Below are 16,475 nucleotides of genomic sequence, written 5' to 3' on the forward strand. Positions count from 1 at the left end.
AAAATGATGTTTTGGTAAGAAAATCAAAGTTCTGATGCTGTGAAACTGTTAAAGAAACACCAAGCCTTTTCAGTGCTGCTGAGTAGATTTTTAGTCTGGAGGTTCACTTTAAGGGCCGGCTCAGACTGACGTCTTCTGGCATCCTGTTCTGCGGCATCTTGTTCAGGGGCTTGCGCGGGCTTTCAGCGGTGATCAATGACGTCCCATCGCAATCAGCGTTTTTCATCCTCGCAGGGTCGCCTAGAACGAAGGGGAAAATAGAGTAGGGATCGGAACGCCGCGTACACAACAATAAACGGTCGATATAAATGCTCCCGTTCACTTGAATGGGAGCGTTGGATCAGATGCAAATGGTAATCACCACCAAGCGTCCTTGTGAACCCGCCCTATGGGGCTTCCAGGGTCAATTAATTATCGCATCTTCATGTCCCCCACCGTCTTTCTACTAAGTGCAAAAACCGCTGATCGCGATGGGATGCCGCCGATCGCCACTGAAAGCATGTGCAAGCCTCTGAACGAGATGCTGCAGAACGAAATGCCGGAAGACATCTGTCTGAACCGGCCCTAATAATATGTTCAACTCTCAGCTTTCTGGGATGTAAAGGATGGAAACTTTTCAACTCAAATATCTTTGTGCTGAAGACACACCCACCATCACTTCATCACTACAGTTATGCCCACCGCAACTCCAGTCAGAAACACCGTAAAAGATTTATAAGCAAAAGACAATTACATTTTAAATTCAAATGGAACCTTTCTTCCATCACTAATCTTCTATTATATTAGCATTTTGGAATAATGAAGGCATTAAAAGATACTTGAACTGAGAGTGAAATAGAGTCTGCCATAATTATTTCCTTTTAAACAATACCAGTTGCCGGGGCAGTCCTGCTGATCTCTTTGGCTGCAGTAGTGACTGAATCACACATCTGAAACAAGCATGTGGCTAATCCAGTCAAACGCCTAATCTGCATGCTTATTCAGGTTCTATTAGAGGCAGATGATCACCAGAATAACCAGGAAAATAGTATTGTTTAAAAGGAAATAAATATGGCAGCCTCCACATCACTCTCAGTTTAGGTGCACCTCAATTTAGAGATTGGGTATGATATTAGCACAATGTTAGAATCTTTATTGGTATACAGTATATAGTTGTTCATATGGATTTGTACATCAGACTAAAAAGAGGGGGTTAGAAGAAGAAAGCAGTATCTGAGGATTTCCTTCCAAAAGAGGGACTGTCTGTCTAAAAATGGGACAATTGTGAACTATAAAATATGTACTATGTAATGCAAACACTGTAAATATGTGATGTATAATATTCTCGTAATATGCATTACCTACAAACACAGAAATCTGCCTGAAAACCCTTCATTGATAGGAATGCAAGCTGGAGGCTCACTAATAACGGTACTGTTTATCATAATGCTGCAAAATTTCATTTCATTGTGTTGTTTTCATTTATTTCAGAACAAACACTTCATTTTCCATTCCTGAGGAACAGTATCCAGGAACCATTGTAGCCAATATAACTGCTGTGGATCCAGATGCAGTTGGCTTTGTTAGCACTCTCTATTACAGCATTAGTCCATCCCAGTACTTCTCAATTAATCAATGTAAGATCAGCGTTCTAAACACTATTCATTACAAAACAAGTAACATTCAGTTACAGAGGGGAGTGCGGATATGAACAAGATAGGGGTCCTGGCCAGGAAGCCTCTGGATGCTCCTGAGACTTCCTTCTGCTTAGGAAAGTATCCAGTTATGCTTCTTTTCTTTCAATATAGGTTTAAACAGTATTTTCCCATTTAAGTTTGGTACCAGCTATGAGCTGCTAAGCTGGCATGAAATCTAAACAGTATTGTATTTACAACTATGAAATCAGGACATATTATTTACAGTAATCGAAACACATAATTTATTGAAAACTAAACATTACCAGTGGTTCTCAGCCTTTTTAGCCGTTGTGGCCCATCCCCAAGCCAATGTACCCCCTATATTATTTTCATAAGCCAAAAGCCTATTTTGCGCTGTTGAAAAAAATTGCACAATTTAAATGTGCAATTTTCACCTCAAATTTGGAGAAATAGCGAAAATGTGTTTGCTTTGCAGTAGCCACACCACAACTAGGCAAGACAAATAACATTTATATTGCGCTTTTCTCCTGGCGGACTCAAAGCGTCAGAGCTTCAGCCACTAGGACGCGCTCTATAGGCAGTAGCAGTGTTAGGGAAACTTGCCTAAGGTCTCCTACTGAATAGGTGCTGGCTTACTGAACAGGCAGAGCCGAGATTCGAACCCTGGTCTCCCATGTCAGAGGCAGAGCCCTTAACCACTACACCATCCAGCCATTACTGCCGTGGTCTGCGGCTGCCCAGCAGTGATCTGCAAATAGCGCTGAAGATAAATAGAGAGCCCCTCCACCTATCTCTTCTCCTCCCCTCCCCTCTGTTTCTGGTGGCCTGCCCCTGCTGCCCACCATGTTCTTTTTTTATAGGCTACAGGAAACTTGGGACCGGAGCTCAGCACTGGAGACACAAATAGACTCCAATTTTGCGCTTCGGAAGCCAGTTTCCCATAGCCCTTCTGCCGGACTCTGCTGCCAAGACTCCCACAGCTGCGCCAGTTCATCTACATATTTGGGGTGAGATCTGGCATTTTGTCCGTTTCCCCTGACCGGTGCCAATATATCCCCAGAGGTCTGCGGACCCCAGGATGAGAATCACTGATCTACACTATAGTGATTTTTTTATGCAGTTTCTTTATTGATGTTTATTTGTGTAGAGCACAAGAGAAATAGATGTTACCGTCACTGCAATGCTAACTGTAGTTATAGACAGTTATAAATATGTGAGTGTTGTGTCTGCTGCATTTCAAGTGACTTCAGTATCCATATTTTACATTTTAGTGACTGGTACACTTCAGATTGCCAAGACGATAGATATGGAAGCTGCTACATTCAGACTTAATCCAGTGATAACACTGAACGTCATTGTTACTGACCTTCCAACGTCAGGCCTCTCCAGCTCGATTACTTTAACTATTACTATTCTAGATATAAATGACAATCCACCTACCTGTTCCCCATATGCATTCAGGTAATTGAGCAATCCTTTAAACTAACAATTGCTGGCTAACTGCATTCATAGTAGTAACTCAAACTTTGTAAATCGGTGAATTTTCTTTAGATGTGGTTAATAATACTTATGCATTTATTTTATCAGTTATGCATTGTTGGAGACTGCTGCAAATGGCACAGAAATAGTTAATCTCGCTGGTTATTGCTCAGACATTGATGTGGAAACGCAGTACAATACATTTAACTTTACTGGACTGTCAGGACTTGGAAGCAATCAACGATTTCAACTTATCCCATCAGCATCTGGAAAAATAGTGGTGTGTTTTTTTATGTTTTCTGTATCTAGTGTTCTAGCTGTTATAGTGTTATATTTGGTAACTATAGTGTTGCCTTTTCTTTTTTTCCCTGTTAAAGCGGACCTGAACTTTCTCTCCGTTCTAAAAGATATGCAACAACATAATAACCTTTAAAGAAAAACATTTCTTTGTAGTTGATACAAATCCTGCAATACATTTTGCAGTGTGTCTACTTCCTGCCCTAATGGAAGCAGTCATATTGTTGACATCCTGTGTTTACAAATTAGCTGCTCTGCCATAGCAGAGGAGATTCCTGAGCTGACACAACTGAGAGATCAAATTATAATGATGACTAGTCACTGATGAGGGGGGAATTAGACAGGCTAAACTCTCTAAATACATACAGGGTGCATTTCTCTCTGTTTTCCTTCTGTCTTGTGCAAGAGTTCAGGTCCACTTCAAGCTGTAAAACACGCATTGCACAGATTTTGTGACCAAACGTTTGGATTTAGTGTTTCTTGAAATGATTCTAGGTCAGGAAGCAAATGCACAGCAGGAGATGGAGCTGAGTCTTTCTAATTTAAATTGATCCTTTATTTGGCCACTAAATCAAACTGCTGGCAAGTACAAGTTTACCTTTTGGAAGCACTCCTTGCTACCATTAGCCAGGGTCTCCACAAGGACAGAAGCTACAGAAGCTCCATGAAGCTGCTGTTCCAGTAGGCCAATAATTAGTCTGTGTACGTATGAAGTGGGGGTAAGGGCAGAGGGGGCTGTTTAGGCAGAGAGGGAATTACATCTTGGGCGGTTGATCAGGCAGAGAAGGATTTTACTACAAAAAAATTCACTAAGAGAAGGAAGTTGGGTTGAGGGGATTGAAAGCTGGTACTGTGCGGCAGAAGTGTTCTTAGGAAGATTCAGAGCAGCTATATACACTAAAAAGGAAAGAGGTGTGCAGCATGTGAAGTGAGAATGACTTTGAAATAGTTGGCATAACTTGCACATGAACTTAGGTTTTCAAATTGTGAGCCCTGTTTTAACATCCCACAATTCCATCACACATACAGTATGCCCAGGGCTGGCTTTAGGATTCACAATGCCCTGGGCAAAACTTGACATTTTTGTCCCTCCCCCAAGGACTTTGACCCACACATTGGGTTATTAACTACCTAACGACCACGGGCGTGACCGCAGCGGCAGCCCCAGGACCGCCTAATGCCAGTTGGCGTCAAGTACTGGCCGGCTACTGCAGGAGATCGCACGCAGGCTGCGCGCATCTCCTGCTTTGGGGGCGGAGCTCCACCCCGCCTTCAGTCTCCGAGAAGCGACTGCCGCTCGGGAGACTGTTAGACAGCGAAACCACGTCTTTCTACTAAGTACAGCGCTGCAATCCATGGCAGCGCTGTACTGGGGACAGCCGTGTGACACGGCTGTCCCCCTGGGGCACCAGAGAGCGAACGGCTCTCATAGGCAGAAGCTTATGACAGCCGATCGCCGTGATTGGCTGGCGGGGGGTGGGTGGGAGGGAGAGGGAAAAAAAATACATTTATTAAATAAAAATAAATAGCAATAAATATTTGTAAAAAAAACAACAACTGGGCGGCGATCAGACCCCACCAACAGAGAGCTCTGTTGGTGGGGAGAAAAGGGGGGAATCACTTGTGTGCTGTGTCGTGTGGCCCTGCAGCTTGGCCTTAAAGCTGCAGTGGCCAATTTTACTAAATATGGCCTGGTCTTTAGGGGGATTTAGCACTGTGGTCCTCAAGAGGTTAAACAGCGCAGTGATAAATGAGTGATAAACAAGCACATTGGGGCATATTAACTAAATGGAATTTCACTTATGCCAGTTGCATAGTGCATGTTGTACTGCGCACAGACTCCTAGAGCAACAGGCAGCATTTTCATCTGGCTGCTAAACTTACACACACTCTGGTCAGTGCACTCATGCAGTAGAGGGGGGGCGGGGTAGAGCAGCACACACACACAGGGGCGTATCTGAGTATTATAGCACTTATGGCAAACACTGAAATTGCGCCCCAAGTCAGAGCCCCCTCCCCCCAAAAAAGTTTTCTGGCGCCGTACGTGTGTTATGGTTGCTTGTGTTTTTGGCTCGGAATATTGCTGAAATTACAATTTTGGAAATGGCTTTTATTCACTGTCTGTACTCTATTCTAACACTAAGCCAAGTGCGCCCTTCATACATAAGTTAACCCCTTTGGCGTTACGCAGTTTCTGAGGCTACGTCCGCCAGGAGGTTTTTTTTCCCCCCAAATTTTTCTTAAATGCTTTAGCTAGCATTTCGCTAGCTAAGCATATGCCCAAAGTTGCTCCGGTCCCCCCCATGCCCGCCGATCGCCTCCGGCTATACATACCTCGCCATGATCTCACGCAAAACCACAGTTTCCTGATCGGCTTCCGGCATTGCTATGGCGACGATCGAAGATGACGTCATCAACGTCATGACGTCAGCCGCAATCCTGATCGCCGTCATCGCGAAGCCTGGAGCCGATTGGGTGGCTGCGCCGGCGTGGGAACGCTGGGGGGTACATATGGCAGAAGCTATTGCGGGCGATCGGCGGGGACCGGAGCAACTTTGAGCATACGCTTAGCTAGCGAACTGCTAGCTAAAGCGTATGCCACCATTTAAAAAAAAAAAAGTCCTGGGGCCATGTGATCCTCCGTGGCGGCTACCCCGTGTGTAGCACGGGGTTACCGCTAAGGAGGTTAAGTAGCCATGTTCCCAAATTAACAGCATTAATCTGATCTGAGGTCAGAGTGACAGGGAGGCACAGGGGCAGGCATGGCGCCCATAGTACTTTGGCGACCATGGCACAAGCCATGCCTGCACCCCTCTAGATACACCTCTGCACACGCATACACTGCCTGCTCAGGAAGAGCTGGAGAGAGCTGTGTGTGTGTGTGTGTGTGTGTGTGTGTGTGTGTGTGTGTGTGTGTGCGTGCGTGCGTGCGTGCGTGCGTGCGTGCGTGCATGCGTAGAGATGGATTAAGATGTAATGAGGCCCTAGGCAAGGTATTACATTTGGGGCCCCATTGTGGTCCTTTTGGAAAACTAATGTAAAGAGAGGTCAAAGAAGGTAGCAGGTGGGCCCCTTGACACCCACTAGGCCCCAAACACCTGTCTAGATTGCCTGGTTGATGATCCTGCACTGTGTGTGTGCGTGCATGCGTGTATGTGTGCAGGGTGGGCGGAAGGTAGAGGAGGTGCGGAGCTGCCTGGACATATTTTCTATTGTACCTGCGGCCAGCCAGGGAAGAAAGGGGGGTGCAGTATGTGGAGGGGATGTAGAGAGCTGCTGCTTCCGCTGGTGATCACACTGTTCATCATCGGGAGGCACTGTAGTGGCGCCCTTTGAGCCAATGTGCTCCAAGTGAAGGCCTGGGCTGCTTTTGGCCCAAAACGCCACTGCTCGTACCCCAAACTGTTGCCCTAACAATTGATGCATGGTTATTGAGTGTCTGAGAGGAAAAAGTAAGGGCTGGTTTGAGGATGCTGTGGAATGAGTGAGAAGAGAGATAAGGGGTTTCTGAAAGACTTGGGTGGGGGAGACAGTGAGGCTACTGAGGATGCAAGGGGGTGGATGGGAGGAGAAAGGGGCTTACTGAAGGTTTGAAAAGGAGAGAGTGATGCTACCAAGGATGCTGGAGGTGGCTGGGAAAAAGAGAGAGGGGCTTACTAATGGTCAGGGGGTAAAGAATGAGGCTACTGATGGTTGTAGGGTGGATGGGGAAAGAGAGGAGCTTAATAGTCGAGGAGGGTGGGGAAGGGGGTGTAAGGCTACTGACAGGGGTGTAGCAATAGGGGTTGCAGAGGTTGCGACCACATCGGGGCCTTGTAAATGTTCTTCCTCCTGCAGACTCAAGCACACTGTTAGCCAGAGATGCTTCCATGGTTCTCAGTGTTAGTTAGCCCCTTATACATGTACTCAGATGTACCTCCCCAGCATAGGTAGCAGGAGGAGCCACCAAGTATTAGGTAGTTAGTTAGAGCACCCCCAGTACTGGTAACCAGAGAGGACATCCCCAGTATTAGGTGGCAAGAGAGGGTGCTGCTTTAGTATCCAGTAAGACAAGTGGAGATGGTGCTCCCAGGAAGCCAAAGAGCCTCCATAGTATAGGTAATTAGAGAGCTCCCCAGTATAGGTAACCAGAGAATCTCCTCAGTATAGATAGCCAGAGAGCAACCTCCAGTATAGATTGTGGTGCCCAACTGGCAGGTCGTGTTTCAAACAGTATTTTTTTGTAGTTCAAAGTGAAACAAAGTCCTTTACAAACCTGGATGAAACAAAAATGTCTAGTGACTGAGCAGTTATTGGTGCTGTGCCAATAATTCGATTTTGATTGCTTTGTATCCGTATTTAGCAATGCTTCAAATAGTATACAAATGCAGTTCATACAATTCAGCTATCCCAGTTTGACCAATTTGACTTATCAAGTTTGAGTCTTGATAAGGGAACGTTATCACAGTGGAAAATCTTTTTTCTTTAAAAAAACATAATGCATTTTGTTGCTCCAGTTGACAGGTAACTTGGACTTTGAAGATCCAGCTAATCTTGCTGTTGGCAATGAATACAATTTGCAGGTTAAAGTGCAAGACATCGCTTTCCCATATCAAAGCCGTATGTAAAACTCTTGTTTTGTAAGATTAGTTTCAAGTGTATTTTGTAAAAACTGTGTGTTTGCAGTAAAGGAAATGATATTCTTCTTCAATTTCAGAAATTATTAATGTTTACGTGAAAACAGAACCAGTGGATGAATTCCCCCCAGTATTTAACAGCTCTTCTTATGTGTTCAATGTTTCGGAGCTCGAACCAGGTATGCAATGGCATTGGTCGAAACTGCATTAATGACCACAGCACAATGATCTAATGGAGAAGAACAATTCTGTTAGAAAGGAACAAGTGAAATTTTTTAAAAAAAAAAATATCAATCATGGTGATAATCAGTGTACGGCCAGGAATGGATACAAGGAAGGGAAAGGAAAATTCATTATATCTATTCACATATGTAGAAATCAGCTGAATTACAGATCCTTATATGAATGGCTGAATGCTGTATCTACATAATATACACCTTTGATTGACTATACATTCAGTACAAAAACTGACTTCGTAGGCAAAAGAAGACAGTGGCAGTTTCCGATGGGTTGGCAAAGAAGGAGTGACATTGTCAGGAGAGCCTGGCGCATATGTATGGGTACCCCGCCAGTGAGCTGGGCGCAGGTTGAGCTCAAATCCCCGGTGGCGTAAAACTCAGAGGGAGATTTAATATGTGGTCTGGTGATCACCAGAGACCCAAATTACCCTTACGCACACCACGCAGTACAACATTATTGCTATGGAGCGCCTAGTTTCAGTGCAGTGTGCCTAAACCATCTGCTTCAAGTCTGGCAAACAGTGGTGAGCTTACTGTCATACTGCTGTAGCTTGGTCTTAGGCCCCTTTCAAACAGGCGGCTGGACTGCGTGTTTACCGAGTAGTGCAGCCTCTCGTCTGCTGCCCACCAATGCAATTTAAGTGCAATTTAAATGTAGCCGAATTGCAGCGGTTGTAACACCACACTTGTCAAGCGTTGACATGCGGTGGCATTACTGGGCGGAGCAACGCAACATGTCGAGCCTCAGCACGGCTGAGGCAGCGTTCAGATCTCACTCCATTGGGGGGCCGCCTGTACAGCGCCACTCGCCAGTACCAGGCACTGGTGCAGGAGAGAAGCTGACAGGCAGTGACTTCACTGATGATATAAGAAAACAAAGAAAAACATGCACAGGATGGGCTGAAAAAGATCACTGCAGGAGTGCAAATTGCCAAAATACAGGTAGCAGATCCAGTAGGTAGAGAAAAGGGGCTATGCACATCCCTTGTAAAACTTCACTTTTATTGTAGAAAAATAATAAAAACGGCATACATTACATCCAGTACAATGTTGAGAGAGGTACTAGGCTGGTGGGGAGGTTTTCTCTACCTACTGGCAGTGACTTCACTGGTTGTCAGCTGCCCGTGTGAAAGAGTCCATACTCTTGGTGTTAGACTACTGCCAGATGGTTGCTATGAGCACTTTTCTAGTCTGCTAGTCTGTTCTGTTCTGTCTTCTGTGTTTGATACCTCCACCTTCACTTGGCTCAGATTTCCCTTGAGTCCAGGTTCATGCTTAGTATAGTTATGCAGTATAGTTATGAACAGGTTTGTTGAGGTAGTCATTAGACATTGGCAGACATTTATACTTGTCTGCTCTTTTTCAATTCACCCTTTCACTTCCACACAAAGTGAAGTAAATTCAAAGTTCTAAAACAATACCATTTCTTTAGGTTTTTTGGTCTTTTCAAAACGGCCCATTCTGTTCCTTCTCAAATACAAGGGGGATAATTTTGTACTGAAGAGACTTCTAATGCTTTATCTTATTAGGCGTGCTTAAAAACAAGGCAACAAGTGCATATAAGTCTGTTTCTAGGTGACAGTTGATGCCTATTTTTCTAGAATGACAAACAAGAGTTTGAAAATAAGTGCAGCCACACTTGAAACCTAATCTGTGAAAAAGCTTGTATCTTCTGCTGGTTTGAGGATGCTCAATTTACCTCAAAGCTCAATACTAATAGATCAGGGAATCTCACAACGACACCGCCCCACGAACGAGGTTCCCCGATCCTCCTACTCGCGAGAACATGCAACGTCAAGTGACAGCATACGACAGGCATGAACGGGAAGTCAAGTGATCGCTGTACTTTGCACGGGAGTCGTCAGGGATCTCAAAGATCCGACGTAATGGTCGTTGTCACTGCATGTTAGCAAACGTCGTTCATGTAATTGCACGCTTGTACTGACGTTGCAAGATCGCAGAAACTATCGTTTGCAGCTCAAAAAAATCACCAGTCGTCTGAAAAATCATAGTAAAATTTTCTAGTGGGTACTGTGTAATGATCGCTGCTGCAGCAGCTATTGCTGGAAGTAGTGCTGCAGCTCAGGCAGTTCTGATCTATTTCCATGCAAGCTGTATAGCTTTGTCTGTTTTTCCCTGCTGTCAGCTTGTGACTGATTATCATTCACCTGTGTGGGAATCTGCATGTCTGCTCCCATTGGATGACCTCAGTATAAAGATCTGCTTCCTGCAGGGTTTCCTTGGGTTTTCATAGCTTCAGCTTAAGCCTGTCTTGCTGTCGCTTTAGCCCCCGATCGTGTTTCTTGTTATAAAGATACTTTGCTGGTCTTTGCATCATATATTGGTTCATTGCCAATATATATGCATACCAGCACGTTTATTATTTTCCTTGTATTTGTGTTACGTTAATACATCAGTGTCGCTGATGTATACGTACACAAACTGTTTATATCCTGTGTGCAGTTAGTCAGCTTTCCAGCACGTTTTGGTAGGTTGCGCGTACCGTGACCACCCGTGCTGAGGTAGTTACCCTGCTCCTGGTTCTGTTTGTGGATTGCGTTCATCTCTGCGAAGAGATAACGAATCCTTCTGAATCCTGTTCCTGTTACTGTTTGTGGATTGCGTTCATCTCTGCGAAGAGATAACGAATCCTTCTGAATCCTGTTCTGTTACCGTTTGTGGATTGCGTTCATCTCTGCGAAGAGATAGCGAATCCTTCTGAGCCCTGTTCCCTGTTTTGCTCCAGTGTTAGTCAGTGTTCCTGCTTATGTCATATATCGGTTCATTGCCGATATATACATATGTTAGTCAGACGTTACAAATAGTTTCATTGATAGCTGTAATTGTAATACGCTAGGAAAACCTACTTATTGTATATTTATCTGTGTTACGTTCATCTATCTTAATCCTGCTGTTTTCTGACTATCCTGTCCTGTCTTTGTGAGGCACGCCATCGCCGCATCGCATTGGCTGCCTCATTCCAGTCTGTCTGGTTTTGGACGCTTGCTGTCGCTAAGTAGCCGCTAGCTAGCAAGCGTTCATTCTGTCTACCTGTCCTGATCTCCTCAGTTCTGGTTTATGCGCTCAGCGCTACTTTGCGCTGAGACGTTATAACGAACGAAAGCATTGTTTGTGGCTGTCAGATCTGCACCGGCTCTGTGCGCCACAATCTCCTATTGGAGTCAGTCCTCCCCTCCACTATACTAGGGATAGCCTGTTTCCTTGTGCTAGTGTGTGTACCTCCTCCACGCCAGCTCATGCGTTGCATGCGTTGCATGCTGACTGTGGAGAATACACCACCAAGCCTTACATTATGAAAACCCCATTACCAATCCCCATTGTGGGGGGGATTCCCAGAAAGTATGACACTGTTAATTATGGTTCCTGTTCCTTTAAGAAATTTGAAGAACTTAGCTCTGAAACAGAAAATGAGTTTTTCTCTGAATGTGCCAGGTTCCTGACCAATCCTGATCTCCAAGCGACTCCTGTTTCAACCTGGGCACTCCAACTAAGTTATATTTTGTTTAAAGGGGAATTATTCCAGTGGGCATTTGATGTTCTCAATCATTCCGATTTGAAAGATAGACCGCTGGAATTTCTAGCGTTTGTGATCCATAACTGGTTGCGCATAGATCCATTGCCTTTTCCTCTTAATGAACTCCTGGCAGCAGGCCAATCAGCTGCTCCTTCAATTGCTTGCAAGAATGAGCAGCAAGCAGAAAGTGTTACTGATAATTTTCCTGCAGCTTTGAATAAATCACCAAAAACCGCAAGGTCAAAGGCAAAACGCAAACGTTCTAAGAAACGTGTCCAATCTGCAGAATCGTTATCCTTAGCGACTGAGACCTATAATGAGATTCTGCCATTAACAGATAATGAAATGCAATTGTCTTTCAGGGGAGTTAAATGGACTTATGAAACTACTAATGAACTTTCCTCCCTGGCTAGGGAAAATAAAGATTTGTGTTTAAAAGAATTATCTGAGTATGATTATGAGGAGATATTACAGAGTATTGAACAAATCAACTTATTTGTAAAGCAAGGAAAGTTTGCATACACTACAGTTAAACACTTGCTACAGGTATTGGAGCTTCTTAGGAATAAGGAATCTGCCAATCACCTGCTAATTAACCCTATACATGTGCCTGCCACAATCATATCTGCAGACTGTGATCAGCCTAAATGTTTCGCTGTTAAGTATGCATGGGATCCTCCATTCGAGAGGGGAGAGATGGAAGCCCTGGTCTGTGAATGGAAGAATGATTCAAGTTCATTTTGTCAATTTTACAGTGCAAAAAGTGAAATGGTATTGAACGCATGCATTAAGTCAGCCTATAACCTAATAGAGGCTGGTGTGTGTAGGTATGACTGTGTGGCTCCCTTGATTGATGTGTGGGAACTGATTTTGGATGATTTTTATGTGACTCCGAATTCGCAAATTTGGCGTTCTGACCCGCCTGCTTCAGCACCTTTGGCTGATTCAGCAGGTGATTCGGAGCTCTTTTTGTGTGAAATTGAAGTTCCTGCAATTCCACCCTGTACCATGGATAACTCAGTGTTACTTCCCAGTAAAACAGAAGCCACTGATACATTCTTAACCTTGCCCTGCGCAAATTTCTCAGCAGAGAAGCCAGAGGTCCTGCTGACTTCCGAGTCCAGCCTAGCCAGTACTCATGACTCTTTGTTTAGTGAAACAGACACCAGAAAAATCTTGCCTGTCTCTGCAAACACTTCTGCAGAAATTACCTGTGTTAATAAAGTTCAACTCCTGTCTGATCCAGCAGATGCCAATAGATGCACTACATCAGTTTCCGAGTCCCAGCAATCCTGTCTAGTAAACTCAGAACCCCAGCATCTGAATTTTCCAATTTTACAAATGAATGGTGATTCAGATGCGCAAACATTGTGTCTTGATCTTCCTGTTTCTACACCTCGCTCTAGTTTCGTGAATAGCTCAGAGCATCTGCTATGTGAACCTGAAATCGCAGAATTATTACCTTGTTCAGAAAATTTTCCAATAAATTTGCCCTGTACCATGAATTGTGCAGTAGATCTCTCCAATGAAACTCAGGTCACAGAATCATTATGCTGTCCAGCAGGTGCTTCCATGGTTTTGCCCTGCAATATGGACTGTTCAGTGATCCTGTCCAGTGAAGCTGTGGTCGCAGAGTCTTATGCTTCACCCAGTACTTTGGATACTTTAAACCCTCTAGCAGAGGAGGCTGAAGCACTGCTTACCTCAGTTGGTGTTGCAGTAATATTCACTTGTCTAGCAGCTGTTTTGGAATTACAGTCTGCTCTAATAAAACTTGATGAATTTCTGCCCAGCAAAGCAGAAGCCATTGAAATATTGTCCTCGTCAGCAAGTGTGTCAGATACCTTGTCCTGTACACAGTCTGACTTAACCAATGTTGTTGAGTCCCTCTCCAGTGTTGTAACAGCCGAGGAACTCCAGCCCTGTCCTCTGAATGTTTCAGAAGTCTTGCCCTGTAACATGGATAATTCTGATTCTCTGGTCAAAATAATAGAAATCTCAGAATTTCAGTCCGGTCTGATGAGTGTTCCTGAAACCCAGCCCTGTATCCTGAAAGATTCTGGTTCTCTGGCCGCTGTGGCAGAGGTTCCAGAGTTCCCTTCCTGTCCAGGGAATTCCTCAGTTTTGCCTAGTCCAGTGGGGGCTGCTGCAATACTGACTTGTTCTGCAGCGCCTCATGAGCTCCAATCCAGTGTATTAAATGAGTCTCTGTCCAGTCCAGAGGTAGTTGTGGAGTCCCTGTCTGGTTCAGTGCATACATCAGAAGATTTGTCCTGTCTTGTTAGTGCCCCTGAATCTGATTTGTTACTGACTTTGCTGGAATCAGCGACATCTAAGTCTGATCCAGCATTCTCGTGTAAAAGTCCAGTAGTTGCGAAGTTTAGTCATGATGATTTTTTTTTGGCCAGTCCTGGTTTTGGTCCCGTCTTGGCTGACCCTGAGGCTCACAGTTCCTTGACATGCCCAGAGGTTTCTCTTGTGCCAGTGTGCCCAGATGTTCTTAGTGTGCCAGAATGCCCAAGTGTGTCTAAGGTGTTAGCGTGCTCTGATGCTTCCTTGGTGGGAACACGTTCTGATATTGCCAGTCTGCCTGCATGCCCAGAGATGGTTCTGGTCCCTGAAAGCCCTGATATTGATGTTTGTCCTTGTGGCCCTGACTCGGGAATTGCCCTAGGTTCCATGGGGGTTCTTGATGGTTCTCCATGTGAGCCTAAGGGGCATTCTGACCTATGGGGATCTCTTTGGAGCTTCAAGGTGTTCTGGGAGGTCTCTGAGAAAACTTGTCCTGGTGCCTTGGACTGGTTCAACAGTGGGTTTTGTGTTGGTAAAGACAGTACCGGTGGGCATTGCAAAGGCTTTGGCGTTTCTGAACGGTTCCTGGAAGGCGGTGGGTATCGCTCAGGGAGTTTCGGAGGGCTTTCTTCTGGAAATCATGGTTCTGATGGGTGTCACACTGGGGCTTGTAGTACTGATGGGCATGGTTCTGTAGGTTCTGGTTCTGATGGGTCCAGTCTTGTGGGGACTGATTCTGGAATTCGGTCTTGCCGGGCTGTCCCGGTCATCATGAATTATCAGTCAGACTGTTTTGTTGGAAATTTCAGTTTTAAAAAGCGTCTGGAATCCACTTTTAAAGGCGGGGGTACTGTAATGATCGCTGCTGCAGCAGCTATTGCTGGAAGTAGTGCTGCAGCTCAGGCAGTTCTGATCTATTTCCATGCAAGCTGTATAGCTTTGTCTGTTTTTCCCTGCTGTCAGCTTGTGACTGATTATCATTCACCTGTGTGGGAATCTGCATGTCTGCTCCCATTGGATGACCTCAGTATAAAGATCTGCTTCCTGCAGGGTTTCCTTGGGTTTTCATAGCTTCAGCTTAAGCCTGTCTTGCTGTCGCTTTAGCCCCCGATCGTGTTTCTTGTTATAAAGATACTTTGCTGGTCTTTGCATCATATATTGGTTCATTGCCAATATATATGCATACCAGCACGTTTATTATTTTCCTTGTATTTGTGTTACGTTAATACATCAGTGTCGCTGATGTATACGTACACAAACTGTTTATATCCTGTGTGCAGTTAGTCAGCTTTCCAGCACGTTTTGGTAGGTTGCGCGTACCGTGACCACCCGTGCTGAGGTAGTTACCCTGCTCCTGGTTCTGTTTGTGGATTGCGTTCATCTCTGCGAAGAGATAACGAATCCTTCTGAATCCTGTTCCTGTTACTGTTTGTGGATTGCGTTCATCTCTGCGAAGAGATAACGAATCCTTCTGAATCCTGTTCTGTTACCGTTTGTGGATTGCGTTCATCTCTGCGAAGAGATAGCGAATCCTTCTGAGCCCTGTTCCCTGTTTTGCTCCAGTGTTAGTCAGTGTTCCTGCTTATGTCATATATCGGTTCATTGCCGATATATACATATGTTAGTCAGACGTTACAAATAGTTTCATTGATAGCTGTAATTGTAATACGCTAGGAAAACCTACTTATTGTATATTTATCTGTGTTACGTTCATCTATCTTAATCCTGCTGTTTTCTGACTATCCTGTCCTGTCTTTGTGAGGCACGCCATCGCCGCATCGCATTGGCTGCCTCATTCCAGTCTGTCTGGTTTTGGACGCTTGCTGTCGCTAAGTAGCCGCTAGCTAGCAAGCGTTCATTCTGTCTACCTGTCCTGATCTCCTCAGTTCTGGTTTATGCGCTCAGCGCTACTTTGCGCTGAGACGTTATAACGAACGAAAGCATTGTTTGTGGCTGTCAGATCTGCACCGGCTCTGTGCGCCACAATCTCCTATTGGAGTCAGTCCTCCCCTCCACTATACTAGGGATAGCCTGTTTCCTTGTGCTAGTGTGTGTACCTCCTCCACGCCAGCTCATGCGTTGCATGCGTTGCATGCTGACTGTGGAGAATACACCACCAAGCCTTACATACTGGCCTTAAGAATTGCTTGAGCCTTGGCCACTTAGTGCTTAATGTTTTGCAATCTCCAAAAGGAATGCTTATGATGTATGACAATCTACCTGATTCCCTTCAAAAATTGCTGTGTTCAATTTTTTTTTTTTTTTTCTGTTGAGCTTTAACAGTCCTTGGATTCATTTTTAAAGCCAATATCCAACTGTTTTTTTTTTTTTCATTTTTTTTTTTTTTATACAGGAAGAGCTACATTTTTCCTCATGTCCT

The 16,475-nt window shown here is 44.7% G+C and overlaps 1 protein-coding gene across 1 annotated transcript in view; it reads left to right on the forward strand.

Annotated features, from left to right (window-relative positions):
* The window catches only part of CDHR3 (cadherin related family member 3), an 80,233-nt gene that overhangs the window by 38,091 nt on the left and 25,667 nt on the right, over positions 1-16,475 (forward strand). Inside the window, 5 exon segments of the mRNA XM_068276272.1 lie at positions 1,471-1,616; positions 2,909-3,098; positions 3,225-3,396; positions 7,910-8,012; positions 8,110-8,208. Coding sequence (XP_068132373.1) covers positions 1,471-1,616; positions 2,909-3,098; positions 3,225-3,396; positions 7,910-8,012; positions 8,110-8,208 — 710 coding nt within the window.

The sequence above is a fragment of the Hyperolius riggenbachi genome, chromosome 3, assembly GCF_040937935.1.
Source record: "Hyperolius riggenbachi isolate aHypRig1 chromosome 3, aHypRig1.pri, whole genome shotgun sequence".
Taxonomy (NCBI): Eukaryota; Metazoa; Chordata; class Amphibia; order Anura; family Hyperoliidae; genus Hyperolius; species Hyperolius riggenbachi.